Source organism: Aquila chrysaetos, chromosome 25, assembly GCF_900496995.4.
Source record: "Aquila chrysaetos chrysaetos chromosome 25, bAquChr1.4, whole genome shotgun sequence".
Lineage (NCBI taxonomy): Eukaryota > Metazoa > Chordata > Aves > Accipitriformes > Accipitridae > Aquila > Aquila chrysaetos.
This window is the reverse complement of record NC_044028.1, coordinates 8,982,836-9,003,360: the sequence shown is the minus strand read 5'-3', so window position 1 is coordinate 9,003,360 and position 20,525 is coordinate 8,982,836. Positions and strand designations below refer to the sequence as shown.

At 36.1% G+C, this 20,525-nt stretch overlaps 1 protein-coding gene across 2 annotated transcripts in view; it reads left to right on the top strand.

Moving 5' to 3' along the window:
- VWA3A (von Willebrand factor A domain containing 3A) overlaps positions 1–19,745 on the top strand; it is a 38,085-nt gene extending 18,340 nt beyond the window's left edge. Inside the window, exons 18-34 of one of the 2 annotated variants that reach the window (XM_030002412.2) lie at positions 131–205; positions 932–1,076; positions 2,090–2,288; positions 2,741–2,811; positions 3,852–4,010; positions 5,492–5,582; positions 6,680–6,790; positions 7,331–7,428; positions 7,579–7,731; positions 8,416–8,524; positions 9,278–9,422; positions 9,937–10,081; positions 11,144–11,295; positions 13,731–13,857; positions 14,468–14,565; positions 16,004–16,067; positions 17,314–19,745. In XM_030002412.2, coding sequence (XP_029858272.1) covers positions 131–205; positions 932–1,076; positions 2,090–2,288; positions 2,741–2,811; positions 3,852–4,010; positions 5,492–5,582; positions 6,680–6,790; positions 7,331–7,428; positions 7,579–7,731; positions 8,416–8,524; positions 9,278–9,422; positions 9,937–10,081; positions 11,144–11,295; positions 13,731–13,857; positions 14,468–14,565; positions 16,004–16,067; positions 17,314–17,319 — 1,948 coding nt within the window. In that variant the 3' untranslated portion in view covers positions 17,320–19,745. Of the gene's footprint in view, positions 1–130; positions 206–931; positions 1,077–2,089; positions 2,289–2,740; positions 2,812–3,851; positions 4,011–5,491; positions 5,583–6,679; positions 6,791–7,330; positions 7,429–7,578; positions 7,732–8,415; positions 8,525–9,277; positions 9,423–9,936; positions 10,082–11,143; positions 11,296–13,730; positions 13,858–14,467; positions 14,566–16,003; positions 16,068–17,313 lie in introns of those variants that run through there. The other variant, XR_005931459.1, reaches the window with a different exon arrangement.
- Positions 19,746–20,525: the final 780 nt, after the last annotated feature.

The following is a 20,525-nucleotide window of genomic DNA, read 5'->3' as shown; positions in this document are numbered from 1 at the left end:
AGCATCAGGCAATTTTACATCTGTAATACCACAAATGAGATTTTTCTTTTTCAGTGAATTTATTCTATCTTTTCATTTGCTGCTCTAAAGCTTAATCTGAAAATTAATTGCTGTTATCTTTCCATGAAAGATTTGGGAGTGACATTATGCCTTGGCAGCTGGAACTGGTTCCTTCCCAACCAGAAAATTTACAAAATGCTTGGAGGTAGGATCAAGTAACTTTCCCGTACATCTGAATTAAGTGATCGTAGGTACCACAAAACAGATAAAACAGAGAAACAGATTTAAACAGCATTTTGAACAATTTAGAAAATTGATAAATTTATCATATTACAAAAATAGTTTGCCATGAACTGTTCTACACTGATTGTTTGTGGTGGTTTGTTGTGAAAACAGCATTATAAAGTCTACTATGTCCTAGTGACTTTGTATTTCATATGCATACAGAATATATATGTGCACAGATATAGAAGTATCTGTGTAAGAAATGCACAGGTTACATGAAGAATTGAAAACTGCTTCAAATTCAACTGGGATGTGAAAGCTAAGCTATGTTTTTTCCCCACATACACTGGAAACAAATCCCAGGTTTCTGTTTATGGAGTTACACCTTCAGTGGTTTCAATATACCTCTGTGGTTTCATTTCTGTTCCTGTGAGTTCTACTATATTACAATTTTTCTACATAAGAGAGAATTCTTTTATCTCTATGCTCTCAATCTTATCTTAAAAACTAGCTTGCCATGGTGACAGTACAGAAACCAGAACAAATAATTTGGGTCATTCTGTAATCTGGTTTTGCTGTCTATCATTGTAAAAAATTTTAGACTCTAGTGCAGTGTTACTTAAGATTCTTAGTTCTCTTTATTGCTTTAAGCAGAAACAAGAGGTTTTGTTGCTTCATTCTTTGAACTGTAAACATCATCTTTTAGGTGGGTGTTGAACTTGCAGTGCAAAGGGAGTAGAAATTTCATGAGTGCTCTCAGGAGAGCTGTGGAAGTGGACTTCAAAGACAAAGATAAATACAAATCACAAGGACTTTACCTGTTGACTACTGGAATACCTGATCAGGAAACAGTAAGTATCATCACAGGTTTTGCAACTCTTCTGTAAGTTCCTATCAGAATTAATCTCAGCTTTAGTTTTCTCTCGTCTTTTTTTTTTTCTTTTTTTTCTTTCTTTTGGCTAGTCACCATACCTTGTTGGCAGAATACTTCTCCTTTACATATCTAAGCGAGCACAACTGTCAGGATCTCAAACTTCCATGTCTGTAGTTGCTATTCATGGGTTGGAGGTAGTGATTATTAATAATGTGTATATCATAGAAGATTCAAGAGGTGTTTTTAGGATTCCTTTCCCACTCCAGCTCTGGCCATCATTTCACAGCAAATTTCTGGGTTTGAACAAACCAACTCCAATTTTTCTTATGATATCATTTCCTTATAACTCACAGGAACAAAGCCACAAATAATTTTATGGTGGAACGCCATAGTATGCTATGTAGAGACAGCTCCTGTTTTTAGTAACAGTAATCTATTGTTTGGATATATGTTCACAGTGCATGGGCTCTGTGGCTGTTAAGCCACATGCACAGCCTAGAGTTTCTGAACGTATGGTAATCCAACTGGAATAACCGTGCATGTACAGTAGAGTGTCCTTTGCTTTTGTTACCGAACTTCTGGAAATTCTGGGCAAACCTAAGAAATCATTAGAAGCCAATGTGGATGACAAGAAAACAAAGGATGTGTACAAAACGGCAAATGAATAGTTCCATCCCTACTTCTTTGCTTCAGTGCATGGCTACCTTGAAGTCCATGACCTGTGTCTTTGATTCCCATAGCTACCCTGATGCTGTTGCCATTGTCACTAGTAATAGCGACAGTTTTTGTGTGTATGCATGAATTGAGGGAGGCGTTCAGCTACTCAGGGTATGTTCCTGTACTGAATTGCTGAGGTTGGGAGTGTTTGTACATCAGTTTAGGAACCAGTGGAGTAGATGGAAGCTCATCTGAGGTGGAGGGTCACTCCTGATTTTTTTTTCCCCCTTTTTTTTTTTTCTTTTTTTTCTTTTCCCCTTCTCTGTCTTCCAGCACACAGTCAGTGCATATGTGGCTGAAGTTTGCAGAGGTTTTGATTTGCAGCTTCATGTCTGTTTGTTCAGTGTAATGGAGGACATTGACTCCAATAGGATTATGCCAGCCCGCTATGCTAACCCAACTGAAACTGCCATTGCTTTTAAAGAAATAGTACAGGCAGCCAATGGGAGATTTCATTGGTTTGGAGAAGCAGGTATGTGAAAAGGAAAGTCAGCATGTACTTCTTTTTCATTAATTAAATAATATTTATTAATGCTTTCCCCTCCCCCCCCCAGTCAAGTTGTTTACTTTTTTAGGATGTGATAATGCTATACTAGCACTGAGATATAAACAGAGGACCTAGTTTGATTGAGGCTTTCAGTTGTATTGCAGAATATTATAATTGCAGCCTTAATGCAGGAATTTTTTTTTTAATTTATTTTTTTTCTATTTGAATTCACTATTTTTTGCTAGATATTTTAAAGATGCGCATTTAAAATATAGTTTCTGATGTGGTAGGTCCAGACTGCCTGGCTTACAGGAAACAAAGGCTTTTTGATTCTTTCAGTTGATATTACATGCTCTGCACATTGTTGTACACTTTAAAAAAGATACATTTTGTACACTTAAAAAACCCACACTGATTAGCATATATTTGGTTATCAGGTATTTTTGAAAGTGATGATATCACCATTATTGTGTCTGAAATGGAAAAAGCAAACAACTACTCCCAAAAGGTATGAATTATATGTATCTTTTTAAGTTACATTTTTCTTCAGAAAGAAGTTCAACAGTGTTTGTTCAGCTGACAATGCAGAAGATTGGACAAAAATAAAATCCTTGTAATATGGGCAGGAGTGCTCTAGAGTGTGAGAATAGTCACTGTAGAATAACTATGGGCTAGAAAGCAGTTGTACAATAGCACTGCAGTGATTGGTGTTGGAGTGGCCATGATTCCTTATCAAATACATGGAGTTTACAATTGAAGTGATTCTCCTTTTTGTTGCCAGTCCTATAATCCTATGATTAATTCTTCTCAAGTGTAATTAATTGTCCATTATAATTATATATATATAAATATATTTAAAAGTTTTATATATTATATAACAAATATATAATATGTTCCTGTAAGTCACAGAGGAGGGAGGGGTTGTCGTTGGCACAATACATTTGTTCAATTCTAAAACAATTGTTTTCTGAAGTGTAATGAAGGTGTAGAACTAGACCATATCTCTTCATATTACATGCATATGAGTTTTTCCAAAAATATCTAACAGAGTGACTGAGGCAGTATAGCCAGCCTGGCAGTACAGTGGTTGTTTCTTACAAAAGTGTGATGAGAAAGATATATGCAGTGAGATATTTGTCCAGAGATCTGAGCACCTTGTTACATGCAAGTCTGAGTCACAGAAGTAATTTTAAAAAGAAGAGTTGGTGGATATTCAATGGGATCTTAAAATATTTTGTTATTATTTAATAGTTGCATATACTTGGTTCATCTTCTTCCAGTTTGTTCTGGTCTTGGTATGCATACTGTTGCCTTTTCTTTTAGAACGTTTGCTCAGAGCAGGGAGGATTTCACTCTTACGTTGTTTGAGCAAGCACAGCATGAAGGGGTTCGTTTTCAGTTAGAGGTGTTAAGCATTACCAGATTAATAAATTTGGTATGAATTTCATTTATTAGTAAAGTGATAAATATAGAATACCTGTCTTTGAAATGTCATTTACTTAAATTTCACGTATATGAATTACTAAACAATGTGAACTTCCATTGCAGTGTGCCTTCCTAGTAGAATCCTTAAAGCAACGTTCAGTGAATCAGTCTGTTAATCCATTTGTACCAGAAGGAGACTCAAATGCGCTTACGAAGAAAGAGAAAAGAAGGCCGCAGAAGTTGCCATCTCCTAAACCCACAGCTCTCAGTCTGGCTAGAATGGTTTGAAATGGTCCTATTTTTAAGATGCTGTGTGTTTTAATTAGAGATCCTACCCAACTGTCAGATGCTGGTTTTTGTGAAAGAAGTGCTTAGGCTGAAAATTTGAAGGAAGTAAAACAGCACTGTGATAGTACTCTGAATTTACATTTTAATTTGCATTCAAAATGCTACATAAACAAAAAAGTACATCTTATTAACTCCTGCTAAGTAATTAATTATAATGGAACCACACTGTAGTGTCTAAAATTGTCTAAATAATTCCTCCTCTGAGCTTAAAAATTTAGTGTTTAATGAAAGCAAAGGCAAAGCAGAAATGTGCTTTACTAAGTTATGTCAATTTTACAAGTCCTTCTAGCAAGTACTGAATTTTATGGTATCCTGCTCATTTACAGATGAGAGAGCTGCAGCTGTGTAACATGCTTTTGGCCACACAGAAAACCAGCATAAAACAAGAAATACAATTCAGGATTTGTTTCCTGCCCGCTGTGCTTATTTCCGTGGAGTTACGCTACTGAGTCCTTTGGGATTTTGCTAATGTTTTCCTTGCTAATTTTGACTGTGTATGCATCTGTTTTGAGTGGGTGTGCAAATCTCTGATATACATAAATGGCCAGTGCCAGTGCTTACCACTTTGGTGTATAAATGACTAGATACAGAACTGCCTATTGCAAAGGATGTACTTAACTTTTGACCTTACATTTTCCTGTCTCATGTTTGAAATGGGAATGGCACTCTTAAGTGTAGGTGTGTTCATGTTGCAAAGGCTTTTGTAGGTAAGCTCAAACAGGTCTTCCATGCTATTTTATCAAAACCAGTATATTGTCAACAGCTCTTCACAAATGAAGGAAAAAAGTAATCATTCAGAGATATGACTACATAGCATAGTTTTACAGGGATTAAACTTGTAGAAAACTGATACAGGTTTGTCTGTAGACGTTTGGTGGTATTTATAGTAGGGCTGTATGTTAAATTAGATGTCAGTTACTTGAAGGCTCTGTGTCACAGCAAAAGTCTGATCCTACAGCAGGGTTAAATGAGTGTTCATGTTGTTTAGTAGACTGCTCAGACCCTAGAGTGTTGAGCCATACCTAAAGGAAAAATTACTGTTGTCAGCACTAGGTTTCCAATATTCAATAAAATTCTGAGGAAAATACTATTTTCTATAAAACAGTGCCACTACCATACTAGACTGCTCCTTCAGGTGGCAAAAATGGTCCAAACTCATCTGCCTGTAGATGTTAGTCTTTAGCTTTATGGCAGCAGATGAAATTGGCAAGATAATTAAAACAGAGCAATTAGAGTTACTTAACCTAGCAAGAAATTGCAAATTAACAAGTCATCATGACAATCTGCTGACTTTTTAGAAGAGCCAGCGTAAAACAGGAATTAGAGAATAATGAAGGATAGTTCCAGTTTTGATTAATGCAGTTATGATCCAACTGAAATACTTTTTAAATTTTTTTAATTGTATGTGCTTATAGTATATTAAAGACAATCATGGTGCAGAGAGAAGTACTTCCATAAACATACTGGCATGGCGTCCTACTAGTGCCAAAGCAGGAATTCCACCAGGTATGTATGGATTAGAGACTTTTTGTCTTCACTTTCGTTGGGTTAAAAGAAAATACTAAACTAGAGCTTTAATTTAAGGTTTAGAAACACTTGCAATTTTAATCTTTAATCAGACTGATAGGAAACTTTGCAGTTGTTTTGAAATTACTTTGGTATGAGTTTTAGCTGTATTCTATCTAGCTTTCTTTTAGGTTGTGAGCAGAAGGAACATTGCACAGCTGTATATCTATTTCCAGGTCATATGATTGAACATCCATCCTATATCAGGAAATGTCAAATGTGTGTGGTGGAAAGTAGAGCCCTGCTTTGTCTCATGCCTGAAGCCATAATTAGAACCTTGCTTCTCTTGGTTTTCAATTCATACTACTTTTTCTTTTTTTTTTCAAAGGCTCAACAATTCAGAGATTTATTATGTTATTAGTTCAATATATATATATTTCTGCTAATACTGTTAGATCCCATCATAATTAATATGCTGTTCCACTTGATTTATTTATGATCCAGTAATGAAGGAAAAAAACCCACAAATGTCAGGTTATCTGAAGTGCTGACTCTTGCAACTGCTCCTGATATATGAAGCAGCTCTTAAATTAATTCCAGTCACTGTTGGTCCCTTAAAGTCCAATTCCTTTCTCCTCCATTTTTGTAATTTTCCTGTGTATCTTTGCTAACATTTGCAATTTTTTTTTTTTTTTATTAATTTGAGTCTTGAAATCTACTGATTTGTTGAAATGAGATTGTTGATATGTAGCAGTGTTTACAAATCTGGATTCATATTTGTATACGAGGTACTTTGTACAATGTTAATTGGCTTTTCCAACAAATACTATGTTTATTGTAAACCCCTGATCTTTTCAAATTATGCCCTGTGACATTCTTCCTGATGGTAATTTATAAATTTGTAAAGGTTTTGGTTCCATTTCTATGAAAGTAGCATAAGTAGTTCTATAATATGGATTTTTCTTAACCAGTATCTAAAAATTAAGTATTTATAATTGTGGTAATAGGAAGTTATGAACTGAAGAATAGGGTTGCATGTAAGAGTTTTATCTAGCTGAAGTAAGCCAACATTTTTTTATATTTTTATTAATTTGTAGCACAAACAATAAAAGAATGGCCTCAGACTAACAATAAAAGAAAGCATAAACCAAGGAAGCAGCCAGAGTTTTCTGTGTCAGTATTTTATACTGATAAAGGAAGAAATGTGGGTACGTCTTACCAGGATATGATGGTGAAGCCTTTTTATTATCAGCATCTTTATTATAAAACTGTTAGGATGTTGAGTCACTGATAATCAGTGTGCTTTAAATAGTGAGTGGAAGTGAGTTTCACTTATCAAATAGTGGTGGGGTTTTTTGGTTTGATGTTTGGTTTGGGAGGGGTTGGCTCTTTTTGGGTGTTTTGTTGGGTGTTTTGGTTTTTTTTGGGTTTTTTTTTTTGGTAAAGTCCTTTGGGATCTTTTGGTCAAAGATGCTCTAAGGACAAATGCTGTCGTCATGGTTTAGATGATTACAGAAGACTTGGTTTGGAATTTTTTGAAGGTGACAATTTTTAAAAATAAGTGATTTTTTTAAAGTACTTCAATATATCAAACTCGGCTTTTTTTTCAAATGTGGAATTGTGTCTGAAATACTAGTCTGGGTTTTGGGGTGGTTTGGGGGTTTGTTTATTTTTTAATCAACAGATTCAAAAGGGCTATGATTTAAAGCTAAGGTTCCCAATATTACTTTGTTCATTTTCTTAACTAGGTACAGTATACCGAAAGTATCCAAAGATAATGTGCGTAAGAAAGTCTGTTCCCTCTGTTACATTGCCAAAAAAAGAGGAAATCTGTTCAAGCAAAGAGGTATTTTGCTCCTTACTAGGAAATTGCCATTTTAGAATTATCCATATGAATTAATGTGAACATGTTAGTTGTGATTCTGTACAATGTATTATTACTTAAACTGTCTAATATTTACTAACAACCAATTGCTCCATTTGTTTGTCTTACAAGTGGCTGACCAAGTACAGTATTAAAAAGCTTAAACTGGAATTGCCCAGACTGATGTTTGGTCCAGGCTGTACTCACCAAAAGAAAACTGTGGAGTCTCTGCACAAGAAAGTATCGGCAAAATACTGTACTATCTTCCCTAGTGTAGAAATCAATGTAAGCCTTTGCAGATGTCATATACCTACAACATTGAAAGGCTTTGTATTTGTTTAAGACAATGCATGTTGATCAATGTTTGTGGCTTGGCAGTGTGATGTTCCCTCCACTATTCCCTGTTCTTCTTTCTAAATGACCCTTCTATTAGAAAGCTAGAGGTCTTTTATTCACCACAAAAAATACTTCGTATGTTTGAAGTGCAAACCGCATGGGATCTTTACAACATATGGCATCTCCTCTGATCAAACAGTGTGAAAAATAATTTTAAAATTTTAAGTAAAGCTTTTAAAAATTATATGTGAGTTGAAACTGGGAAGATGTTCGATCTTGACTGTTTGGGTTTGTGCAATGACTGGAGAGAAGCATAGAAAGTTAAGTCCAGGATATTATTGTTCTATTATATCTATAAAACTGTCAGAAATAATGCAACCGATGTACCTGTCCAGTCAAATTATATGATTTTGTTGCCCAGCACAACTGGCTGAGATGAGAACTAGGCTTTCCTAATTTGGGTAAACCAGTTATTTAGTAGCAACAGAGTCGCAAAAATTTTCTTACACTATTTCATAGAGGTAAAGACAAAAAACCTTATCTCCCTGATTTCTAATGCAGACATTGCATATATAGCAGCTGAGCTCAAATCTCTTGAAGTAAGATGCTTTTGTACAAACTGAATTTTTCCAGGGGGTTGTGAAACATCTGCAGTTTCAATCTAAAGAACTGGAAATCTACACTGAACAACTGGAGAAAGTATTGCAGCGCTATATACAAAGAATACAGTGGCTTCTGTCAGGTATTGGTGTGCATCCGTTTTTCTACAAAGCACAACTTAAACATATGTTAAATCTTCATGTCTACTATTTCTAATAGAATAAATCTGAACATAAATCTGGACCTCAAATATGAATAAAGATCATTGTTTTGCATTTCACTGAAATTTTAAAATGTATCTTTATGACAATAAAATAAGAATGCAAGAGAATTCAGCATCTGTGTAGCTGATGAACATCTAGCTTGCTGTGAACTAATTGGGGCTGTGATGTAAGTTTTTCTTTTTTGTATGTCGTGTTCATGAATACAAGGTTCCTGGTGTCAGAAGCTTTCTATCAACAGAATATATACAATGACATATACAAGCAAAATTAGCTTTTCTGTTTCTTCTGCTAAGAATGTGCCCTATTTAGAAGTTCAGCATCACTGCTGGTGAAAAGTACTTGGATCCCTCTGTTGCTTATAAAGATCTTTGTTGGGAAACAGTTTAATATTTTGCTGGATTGTAAAGTAGGAGCTACAAATTATTTAATGCAAGTTGCTACAATTGGCTAGTAATTAATGCTTGACAGTGCTAGATTTGAAATGGCAAAAGATTTTCTATTATTAACCTCTGACCTACCTCATTTCCACACAGATTAGAATTTATTATGTAGAAATATGGCCAGAATAACCCCTAAAGACTGAAGATTTTACAGTATGCTCAATAAAATAATATGTTCAATAAAAAAAGCCTGTGTAATGACACTTAATTAGTTTTAATGTTCTGGCCCAGGAAGCCGAAGATTGTTTGGTACCATTTTAGAAGCAAATGTCTGTGTTTTGATTGATACATCTGGTTCCATGGACCCATATTTGCCACATATCACAAAAGAACTTACCTCTCTTATCTGGGAACAGCTGAGAAAAAATGAAGTCAGGTATGATAAACTACTGATAAAGACTGAAATCTGCACTACTTATTATTACATAATAAGGTTACTTAATAATTACAAATAATACAGTACTGAAACACAGTACAAGTAATTATTATATGTTAGTGCATAATATGCATGTGACATGAACTGCTTTTTCCGTTCTTTTTAACCAGTTTTTAACTCTGAGCTCTTTAAGATTTGAGCCTCGTTTGCCGTAGGCTGATGCTGTTTATCCTTTTGGGCTCAGCATTCCCATCGATTTTGTCTTCCTGCAGAGTGAGACATGCTTTCTGACTTTTCCAAAGCTGAAGACCTTAATCCAATACTAGGCTCTTGGTTTTGGTTTTTTGGTTGCTTCTGGTTTTGTTTTGGGGTTTTTTATTGGGTTTGGGTTTGTGTGCGTTTGGTTTTTTGTTTTGGTTTGGGTTTGGTTTTTTTTTAATTTCAAAACAGGCTTATCTGAAGTGACTGATAGTATTGGTTATGGTTACATGTTGTGGGCCATCTTTCTCCTCAGGTTTAACCTGCTGAGATTTGCAGAAAACACAGAGAGTTGGAAGGAGTGTCTTGTAGAGGCAAATGATCAAACATGTCATGATGCTGTGCAGTGGGTATCCAAATTCCATGCTCATGGTAATACATGCATCCTTATGGCTTTACAGGTTAGTAAATTGTGTACCATATTTTGGAGAAGACATTGTATCTTGTGATAAAACACTTCCATCTGACTGATAATATTTTAGGAAAATTACTTGGTCAAAGCATACAACATTTTTATATGCAAAACACTGAACAGATCTGGAATCAAGCTACTGTTCCTGTCCCCAGGGCTCATAGATACTAGAATTCATTGCTCATACTGAGTATAAGAAAAATGTGAAATATCAATAGTTCCATTAATGTTTGTGTTCAAAGAATACCGGAGAGAGAAAATAGCCAGTTGCTCAAAATTCTGTTTATGTACAACTGTGGCTGTGATATGTTTGCTCTGGGGCAAACAAGGATTTTAAAGAAGCAGTGCTTGTTGGAATCACATGGGCATTGAGTGTAATTCTTGAACTTCAGTAACAAGTGAAGAAACTTTTCTCCTATAAAAGTTCTCAGTGTAGAAATCAACTAGTAATAATAATTTAAAACAGAGACTGAAAGAACTTGCAATTTCATGAGATTTAAAATTTGAATAAAAAAAGAAATGTTGCCTTAAATGAATTACTCTTTTTCCAGACACCCTTGCAGAATCTCTTTATAAATTTTATGGAATTCATCATGAATTAAGTTTAGTAGAACTGTAAGGCATGTCTGTATTACAAAAATGTCCACTGAGTCAATTACCGTAGCAAGTTTTCATAATAGAAAAAGGCCAAGTCCTAGTGAGCCTGATTTTCAGACATTAAGCATCTTTAACTGCCACAAACGGTGATGTAAAAATCTTCTGTCAGCAGTTCTCCAAAACCAGTTAATTTGGTTATTTCAGTGAGTCAGTTTTTGGTGGTGACCTGCTTATGATTATATTGCCTTATGCTACAAATTATCTACTTGTTTATTTTTCAAAATTATATCCTTCATCTCTTTCATACTTAGTGAAAAGCAAAAGACAATAATAACTTGATTAATGATGTAGTAAATATAAAACTATCTTAAATCATTGGAATAGTGTTTTCATTCTTAAGTATAACTCTTCGTATAAATGTACTAATTATTTAAGCTTATTTTCTGCTTTTCAGAAGGCTCTCAGTTTCAAAGGTATAGAGGCACTGTACGTATTGACTGATGGAAAACCTGACACCAGTTGCAGTCTGATTTTGAAAGAAATTGAAAGACTGAGAAAGAAACAAGATATTAAAATCCACACCATTTCTTTTAGCTGTACAGACAGGTATATGATACTATGCAAGAACAACAACAAAAAACCCTTTAAAATTACTGGTTTATTTATTGTCAAAAGGCTGTGTTACCAAAATGGGCCACATGCTCAGTTCACTGAACACCAGGATTGAGCTAGACATTCATGCATACGGGAACTGGGAAGGCTGTTCTGACACAGGTAATTGCCACATGGCCTTCATCTCCCACAGCTTATGTCCTTGAGAGAGTTACCTCCACACACACAAAGAAGTGATATGCATCACTAGTCTGCAATACTGAGGTCATTCCTGTAGTTCTATCATTAGTCTATCATATACACATCCCTATACAGGCATAAGAAGTTAATACACTAACCTGGACTGGAATCGGGAGCACTGGGCAAGTGCTAAAGCCAGCCATAGTGGGGTGTTGGTTAAAGATAGATCTCTGGATGTTCCTTTTCAGGGGTCTTTGCATGGTCCAGAATTGGGAACCATGATACAATATCAAAAAGTATGCATTCCTCTAGATTTTAATTCATGGCTGTACCTGTGTGATGCAGGGAGCAGGTAGCCAAACAGGCCACCAGTTCTTTCTAGAATAGGTGCATGTCCACATTGCCACCTCAAAATGCAGTAGTTTTCTAAGGTCTTCAGGAACTCAGCCTTGCCTGCCAGCCCTCCTGTCCCAGTGGCAGTCATGGGGTTAACAACTTCTGGGTAATGCCTTTGGGTTATCCAGCTGCCATGAGAAATTTTTGACCCTCTCATAGCACAAACTGACAAGCAGTGTTGCTTCTGTTAGGTCCTAGGTTGCATCCTGCTGAACTGTGAGGTGGATATTGCCACAGCAATGGAAAAGAGCTGTAAAAAGAGATTAAAAAGCATAAGAAATAAAAGGTTCAGGAAGGTGAACATGCAACAGAAAATATGGTCATAGTGAAGGCAAAAGATTTCAAAGCAGGAGTGAGGATGGATGAGGAAAGACCAGCAGGATCTCAAGGAAAGCTGAGAGATGATAGTCATGAGAAAATAAGGCACACACGATGGTTGGGCCATTCTGTAGCGCTTCAGGGTGTTCTCAGAGCTCTGGATGGTTCAGGAGTCATCTGTGGGCATGTCTGCTAGGTGTACACTGGAGAATGTTGTGCTAGTACAACCACACTAATACCTGCTAAAATGTTGAAAGCATATGTGCACTGGAGTTTCTAGATTAGTCTCCTGCTAAAGTAGTATAGTTTGCACACAACGGAGCTACTGTGAGAGCTAAACCAACATGTGACAGACAAAAATAATTGGGGGATTTGCTTCAAAACTCCATTACTGTTCCAAATTAAATTGCCCAGATCCTATACTGCTGTGGTAGCTAATAGACCTTAAAGCTAAATCCCTCAAAAGATGACAGTTTGGATGTCATTCTTCAAGCCATTAAGGGGAGAAGTAGTGGACTTCTTGATACATAGTCTGTGACCTTTGTGATTTTGGAAGTGAGGTTTGACAGGAAGAGTGTTACTTTATAAGCTCTTATATATATCTTCCTTCCTGGTAAAAACTTTGAATTATGGGCCCTAAGTTGAAAAAGCCACTTTAAGTATTTATGAAAAGTCTTTTAATTCTGAATATTTTGAGTTAATTTATTTGCATATCACTTGGTTAACTGGTCAGTAGCCAATAGTTGTCTGTTAAGGAAATCTGCTTATATAGTAATGGAGATAATAATTTATAATAATGCAAATAATAATTTATAATCCCTTATAAATAAGGGAGAAAGATGTCACTTCTGACTATGAGTTACTCTGAAACAAAATCTGCTGCTTCCTTTCAAAGAAATCTAGTTATTTGTGGAGATTTTAGTGTCCAGAATGGAATCAATCCTTACAGCTTACTTGAAATTAATGGACATGTGACTATTTTTGACTTTGCAATGCTAGTACTTGGGAGACAGGACTCTAAAATGATGTATAAATGGGAGTAAAAGTGTGTGATTTAGCATACTTGCAGTAAGAATACAATAACAACTGTACTAGTTATCCTAATGGTTCTCATTGGACAATGAGAAGTAATAGAGGCTGGGGCAAGAGAATAAAATATGGGGCATGCACAAAATTTCTTTCCCTTTATGGAGTCTCCCAGCTTTTGGTTTTCTTCCCGTGTGTAAAATATTACTGCCCTTTACCTGCTAGCCTGGCTTCTGGATTTCTTGGTTTAGTTTCTTTTTTTGGTTCCGTTGCTACACTGAACCTATTGTCCAAAAATAGCCTGTCTTTGGAGGTTATGACAGCTAAGCAGTGTATATTCTTCATGAGCAATTGACAGATGGAAACTATACAGAAGTTTATAATCATGTCCTCCAAACTATTTGTTTTGATGTAATATTCTTTGAGGAATTCTTAGAAATTCTTCTTCTATTGTTGTTGCTTTCAGGGAAATAATTTTCATAAGTAACTTATTACTTTGTTGTTAACAGAGGAGCTAATGAATTTCTGAAGAAGCTTGCTTCCCAAACAGGAGGGCGCTACCATTGCAGTTTTGGAGATGTGGATGGACAATTAGCAGCACACAGAATGTTGACAGAGGGGCTCGATGTTGAAGATGTATGTTAAATAGATTGGTTTTGTTGGGTTTGGTTTTGTTTCGTTTCAACTTAGTTCTTCATCAGTAGTCAAACTGCATTTAAAAAAGAAAAATCGTGAGAAAAATAAATACAAGACTGCTAAGATAAGTTCACATTGAAACCAAAAGGAGAAATTTTAATATATGGCTTTGCCTCTCTGCTAGCTGGCTTGGTCAGGTGACCAAACCCATGAAACAAGTATACAATGGAATACAGTTTTTGAAAGAGAAGCAAAAAAAATCTTGTATCTGGACACTGTGGGTTTTAAGCTAACTTTATCTTTTGCTGTGCCCTCTTACCCTTACCATCTTTTATTTTATTTATGTAATTGTAAAATCCTCATAGAGTGTTCAGCATGTGAATGCTCCAGCAGGAGACCTCAGGGATTGCCACAGTAGAAAAATACATTAATGAACAGAACCATATTCAACACAGAGTTGCTCTGCTCTCCCCTGGTAAGACCAAGACCTTCTCTGCAAGTAGATAGGAGTAGGGAGATTTAGAGCTTAGGCTCAGTTAATTAAGTTGGTAGAAATTGAAAATAGTAAGTAGGTGCAGGTTAAAGTAGAATATTTTAATTCTGTTTTCAGGATCTAGTTTTCCCATACTTTGAAGGAGATGATTTAAAGAAACTTATTCAAGAAGTAGCAAAAGCTAGAAGTTTCTTAAAACAGGCAAAATCTTTGAGGTGAGTATTTATCAAGAATCTTTCAATAATTGCTTTTTTATTTCATGAAAGGATGACAAGAATAACTGGCTTCCAGTGTCTGCTATGTAAAAAAGAATTGCTGTTTCTTTCCTTGCACTGTCAAATTTAGTGGTTTTTTGAGGCTTGGAAAATGACATGCAAGCAAGCTGCTTCAGAGGGATTTACTTTTAAGGTCTTACACAATTAGCTACCATCTGTAGTAAAGGATCTGAGCAGATTCTAACAATGTGTTAAACTTTAGGGCTGTTGTTCTCTCTCAGTTGTTGTCCCTCCATTTCTTACATCAAAGAGAAATTACATTAAGTTGTTCCTCTCCTTGCTGAGTTCTGTCATCTGCCAAATTGATGTATTTCTCTTGGTATATATTGTTAAAAGAGAAAATTGACTCTTGTTAATGTGTTGCAATGTTCTTTTTAGTACCTATTCCTTTAGTATGATTTCTTACTCAGAAATGCAAATTACTTTTATTTTCTAAAATCTGTATGGGCTGCTTCTATCCTACCTCATCCTGATTTCTCTAACTGCATCACCATCCATTCTCTGTCTGCTAGAATTATGTTCTCTGCATGGAATAATGTGAGATCTTTCTTCTGTTCTCAAACAATCCCATCTCAAACCCAAGGGAAAAAGAAACTTCATATTGAGGGAGGATGTGGAAGAGAAAAGAAAGAGAGACCAACCTGAAGAGTGTTGGCAGAACATTCTTATTCTATGGAGAGAGAAGGAAGCTGAAAATTACAGTGAGGAAGGAAAGAGGGGAAGACACAGGTCAAACTCTGGTGGCCCCAGGACTTAACAGGGAAAGGAAAAAGATTAAAAGTCAAATTAATTAGGAAAGCAGAAAAAGACTGACATTGAGAGATGAGATCTTTGAGAGGAGAATGATTTTGTCAGACCCTTGGGTAAATCAGGAAATGTAAGAAGAGTTAAGAGGAAGGCTTAGGGAATCTTCCCAGAAAAAGGCTAGTAGAAACTTTACAGGTCTTTAGAGGCAGAGAGAAAGGGAGATTGATAGTAATTTGAAAAGTAGAGCAGCATATCCCTGTTGGCACTGCATGCCATCTGTATCTGAGTAGACTGAATTGGCTCGAGTGGCACACCATTCCATGGTGCTTCTGGTATCGTTCAGAGCTAGCTTTGATACCTGCCTAGAACTGGAGTGAAGAACAGTTAAATTGTATTGATTGTTATGTTTCTTCATTGTTACACTTCCTAACTGCCAATCCAGAACCAGAAAGTGCCATTTCAATAGTAATAGTGGACAAAAGTACTTGCAAAGAGCCTTAAAATGCATTATACCGCCTCAATGAAAAGATTTCTGTTGCACAAGGACACGGCTAAACAGAGATACAAAGCTACTATATGTCTCCATGAAAAGCTGCTGTAATTCTTGGGGGTTTGTTTCTCTTTCAAACAGGTTATTACTACAAAAATGGAATATAAAGCAAAAGGACAATTCTGGCTTTAAAAAAAGTGCTCAGGTAAATAGTCATCACAAATAGATCATAGTTTATATATAGTTCATATGTTACCATAGAAGAATAACACTTCATAAGCCTAACATAAAATGTGTTGATTTCCAGCAGTGGAAACTTTTTCCCAAGTTGAAAACATTTGTAATGATTTTAGTTCTTAGCAGAGCTAGTCCACAAAGAACAGAGCTATACAGAAAGAATAGTTCAAAGAGAACTTTGGATATTTGGCATGAAAGGAGCAAGGCAGATGTGTATTTGTAGTTATTAATGGTTTAGCTCTTTCTAAGAGCAAACAGCTAAACACATTAGAGGGTTAGGACCAGTTACAATGGCTGTAATAACAATTGCTACATGGACTGCATGATTTATCAGTTAAATGAACAAGGCTGACTGAAAAAAGACCCTGCTAATAGTAAAGACAGCCTCAGCAAACACTGGATTATTGTTACAAAGTTGTGGGAGAGGCAGCTGGACAAACTAAACCTCTGGCAGAGCCAACCTGCTGCTTTTAAATTGGCAAAGTGAAAATTATAGGAAAAGAGAAATTGCTGGGTGGAAGTACATTCTCAGGGTTAAACAGTACAGAAGCATTTGTCACAGAGCTGTTTGAGGGGGAAAAAAGTGGACGTGCAGACAACTGCAGAGAGTTGCACTAGAGAACTTAGGCCTGCCAAGATATTCCTCAAGGAATTGTAGGCAGATAGATACATAGTGAGACTGTTTTTTAAATCCTTGTTTCTATAGCTGTAGTTTGTATTTTGGTTTACAAACATTGCCGAGTCATTCAAAGAGAAGAAAAAAAAAAAAATCCAGTCAGATCCGCTGGTTAAGAATGCTTGCTTCAGGAGAATGGAACCTGGAGCCTGGTCAAGTATGTGCAGAGTTCAGCATGTAAAGGCTGATGACTAGAGAGAGAAATGCTTGGTGAGGAAACAGATACATAACCATCCTGTAGTAGCAAGAAAGTTGTTACAGGCATGTAGAGACAGAGGCTAGTGTTCCACAACCATCTGTCTGTATAGGTAAACTATATTGTTTGTAAAGTGTATAGGAAGAGGCATTCCTGTTAATGTACTTCAGAAAGTACATAGCATTGTAACACGATTAAACACATAAATGAGGAAAATTGAAAGTTAATCAAGTTAATTTATATTGGTTTTCCATTACCATTTTGTCAAGGGTGATGGTGAGCCTATGCAGTTTATATATTTTGAATTGTATTTTTAAAACTATTCATGTGCTTGACTTCTAGGATTAAATTTTAGACCAAGAAAAGACGCTGAAGAGGTTTGGAGTGGTTCCACTCGCCTGCTTCTTTTCAGAGTGTGCTTAAAGCTTCCAGCTTCAAGGAAAGAGGGAAGATGTATTCTTTGTTGTCTCTGAACTTCTGGCAAGAGAAGTAGTTACAGATGATAAGTGCTGTTGACTTATTCCACTTGCAGACTTTGCAGGACTCAAAGTAAATCAAGCCCTGAACTCTCCAAAGTTTAAACATAAGTAGAGGATATTTCTCAATATAGCTAATACAAATTTTAAGTGTCATGTATTTCTAATACAATGAGTTATACAGGGTCACCACTTTTGTTTCTCTTCTATTCTACTGCATCATACTAATAATTGCTTCAATCAGTTGGTGGTATGTCCAAGATGTCTTTTTTGGCAGTTGGTTTGAGACTTGTTTGCTGGTGCTCATTATCGCTAACAGACGGGACAGATGGCTGTGATACTAGAAAGAGAATTCTTTAGCCAGTTTCACGGAAAACAAAGCTTGGAATGAATGTTTTTGCCAAAAGAAGTTTGCTAATAATTATTTCCACTCTTTGCTTTTTTTGTTGGCAGTAGAGGATATAGAGACATGCAAACAAGTAATATTGTGTTGCTCATAAAGCCTGGTTATATTTGTGTAACCAGACACTGCCAGACTTCTAAGCAATTCTGTTAAGTTCTTAGGTGTTTCCTATCCTAGAAAGATTAAAAATATGTTTGCCAGTACTGTGTAAGAAAATCCAGTTTAAGCTAACTGCAGTAATGAGGCATATATTTTTCCAGTTGATTTATGAAATACTTTTTTTTTTTTAACGAAGAACTCTGCAATGACAGCTCATTAGTATTTTTTAGGTGTTTACTGTTGTCTTTCAGAGGGTTAGGAATTCATCTCAGGTGTTTAATATATGTAATATTTAATGAAAATGGATTCAGACTGCAAAATTCAGATACTTGATCTGAGTTTATTCAGGAGCCATTTGCATCTCCTGAGTGCCAGCTGATGGGAGTGATTAGATATAAGATTATATGGGAGATACTATCTTTTCTGTCCCTCCATCTGTTTTGTCTCCATAAAGAATTAAAAATTATTTCTATCATGAAAGTCTCTTTTTAGTGTTGTATGCTCTGCAGCAGCTGACTCCTGCCTTCCGTATTAGTACCAGCCTACTGTGGAATACTGCAGTTAAAATGGTGCTTTGTGCTAGGCATCACTTTCTCTGATTTTATTAGTATGTGCATTGGTATGTGTGTAACTGCTGAGATGCTTTGATATGAAAATGTTAATTGTAAATTAATAGGATTAGTTACATTTTTATTTGGGGTATATGAATATTAGATTATGATCTCTGATAAAATGAGTGGATTTGTACTAATGGAAATGTTAAAACAGTAAATCTAGGTAGAAAGGATGAGGTTTCTGTATTGCCAAAAAGAGATTCTTATTTATTCCTCGGAGGATTTAAGAAATGTCACAATACTGTAGCATAGATTCTGATACTCTTATAAAGGTCCTTTAAAAGAACCTTAAAAGGAAATATACTCGTGCAGGTATGTTAAATGATATCAGAGACTTCTTGTGAAATAAGATAGTAATGCACATGTCAGATTTTGCAAATGTGGATAACCATCAGAATATTTCAGTGTGTTGTGTTAGGTTGCAATCTGTCACACCTCCCATTTACAGCCTGTTTTTTTTAGACTGATTGTCAATGGATCTATGTAATCCCAAGTTCACAGCAACCTACACTAATACTCATCTCTTCACTCAGTTGTTTGTTCTGGTTTAGACTGATCATTTGTTTCTGTGGGCAGAGCATAGCAAGTTTCTCTGGTTCTCTTGAGTATCCTCCCAGACTTAAAGTAGGTCTAAGGAATTCAGGAGTCTTCTCTTTGCTGGTGGTATGAGCTAAGGGTTTCCAAGTCTCCTGCTGAAGGCAAATGCAACTGAAAACTAAGGAACAAATGTTGATGTTAGAATTTGTGTAACCGCAGAAGCTATAAAATAGTTGGGTGTTACAGTATTTAGCCATTGCATCCCATCCAACTTCACTTCTTTTGTAAGCGTTTTCAGGCTGTAGCCTCTCGATGCTTCTGAAGCCTTCTTGTCTTGCAGGCTGGTCAGTCCTGCTATCTACTCAGAGCGGCTTCTTCCTTTAAAATGTAGTTTCTGTCTCCTGCCTATCACCTACCTGGAAACTCTCATCCTACCTGCTTCCATCGATCTGAGGGCTAATTTGTCAGGAAAACATTTTAAGGAGATGATTCAGCTGTGATGGCCTGATTAATGGAGTGCTCTGTTAATGGCTTTTCAATGTTGATCTGTCACGTATATGTCATTTGCTTTCCTGGTTTATGCTTCCTGGAATGCAATTCCCTGTATTCAAGACATAATAAAAGAGGAGTTTTATAATTGACAAAGATGTGTATTTTTCTGCCAGCTTGTTTGTAAGTCATGTCATTGCTGTGACTCACTGAATATGTTGCTTTGAATGCAATGAATTGAAGACAAACAGCTAAACCAGTTGCTACCTTGAAGTACGTGTTCTACTCCCTATCAGAGGAGTGCTGGTTTTGCAGCAAGAGTGGGTAACTTCTGTATGGAACAGCTCATGTACTGCCATAATTTACACTCAACTTCCAGCTGCTGTGCTACAGTTAACTGGTGCAGATGTTCATAAAAGCTTAGTGTGGACTGGCAGTTCAGGAACTCCTTTCTGCATGGTTCAGCCATACTGGCTTCAGGGGACAACAACCTTCAGAAGGAGGGTGGGACTGCTAGGGATAGTAACAAATTAATCCATCTAAATATGCCTGAATTTGAGTCAACCCCAGGAAGTTCATGCTGCTTCTAAGGAACATAACAGCAATAAGTGTGTGTTGTGCTGTGTCCTTTAAAATTCTGTCCAGTAAGAATTTCTCTGTGCTTTGTAAGCATGCTATCTACTATTAGTGCATATCTAGATTTGTAACTATAAAGTTCCAAGGCTTTAGGTACCCAAACGTGTTAATACAACTAAGTCACAAGAATTTTCATGGAATCATTTTAATGCATCTCAACCAGTTAGATGGATATAGGATACTTTCATTGAACTTCAGGCCTCTGTGAAACCATCTCAAACAAATGCTTATTAGATGTTTGCTTTCTGACTAGTTTAACAAAACAGAGAGGAAGAAGGGAAAATCCAATTCCAGGAAACC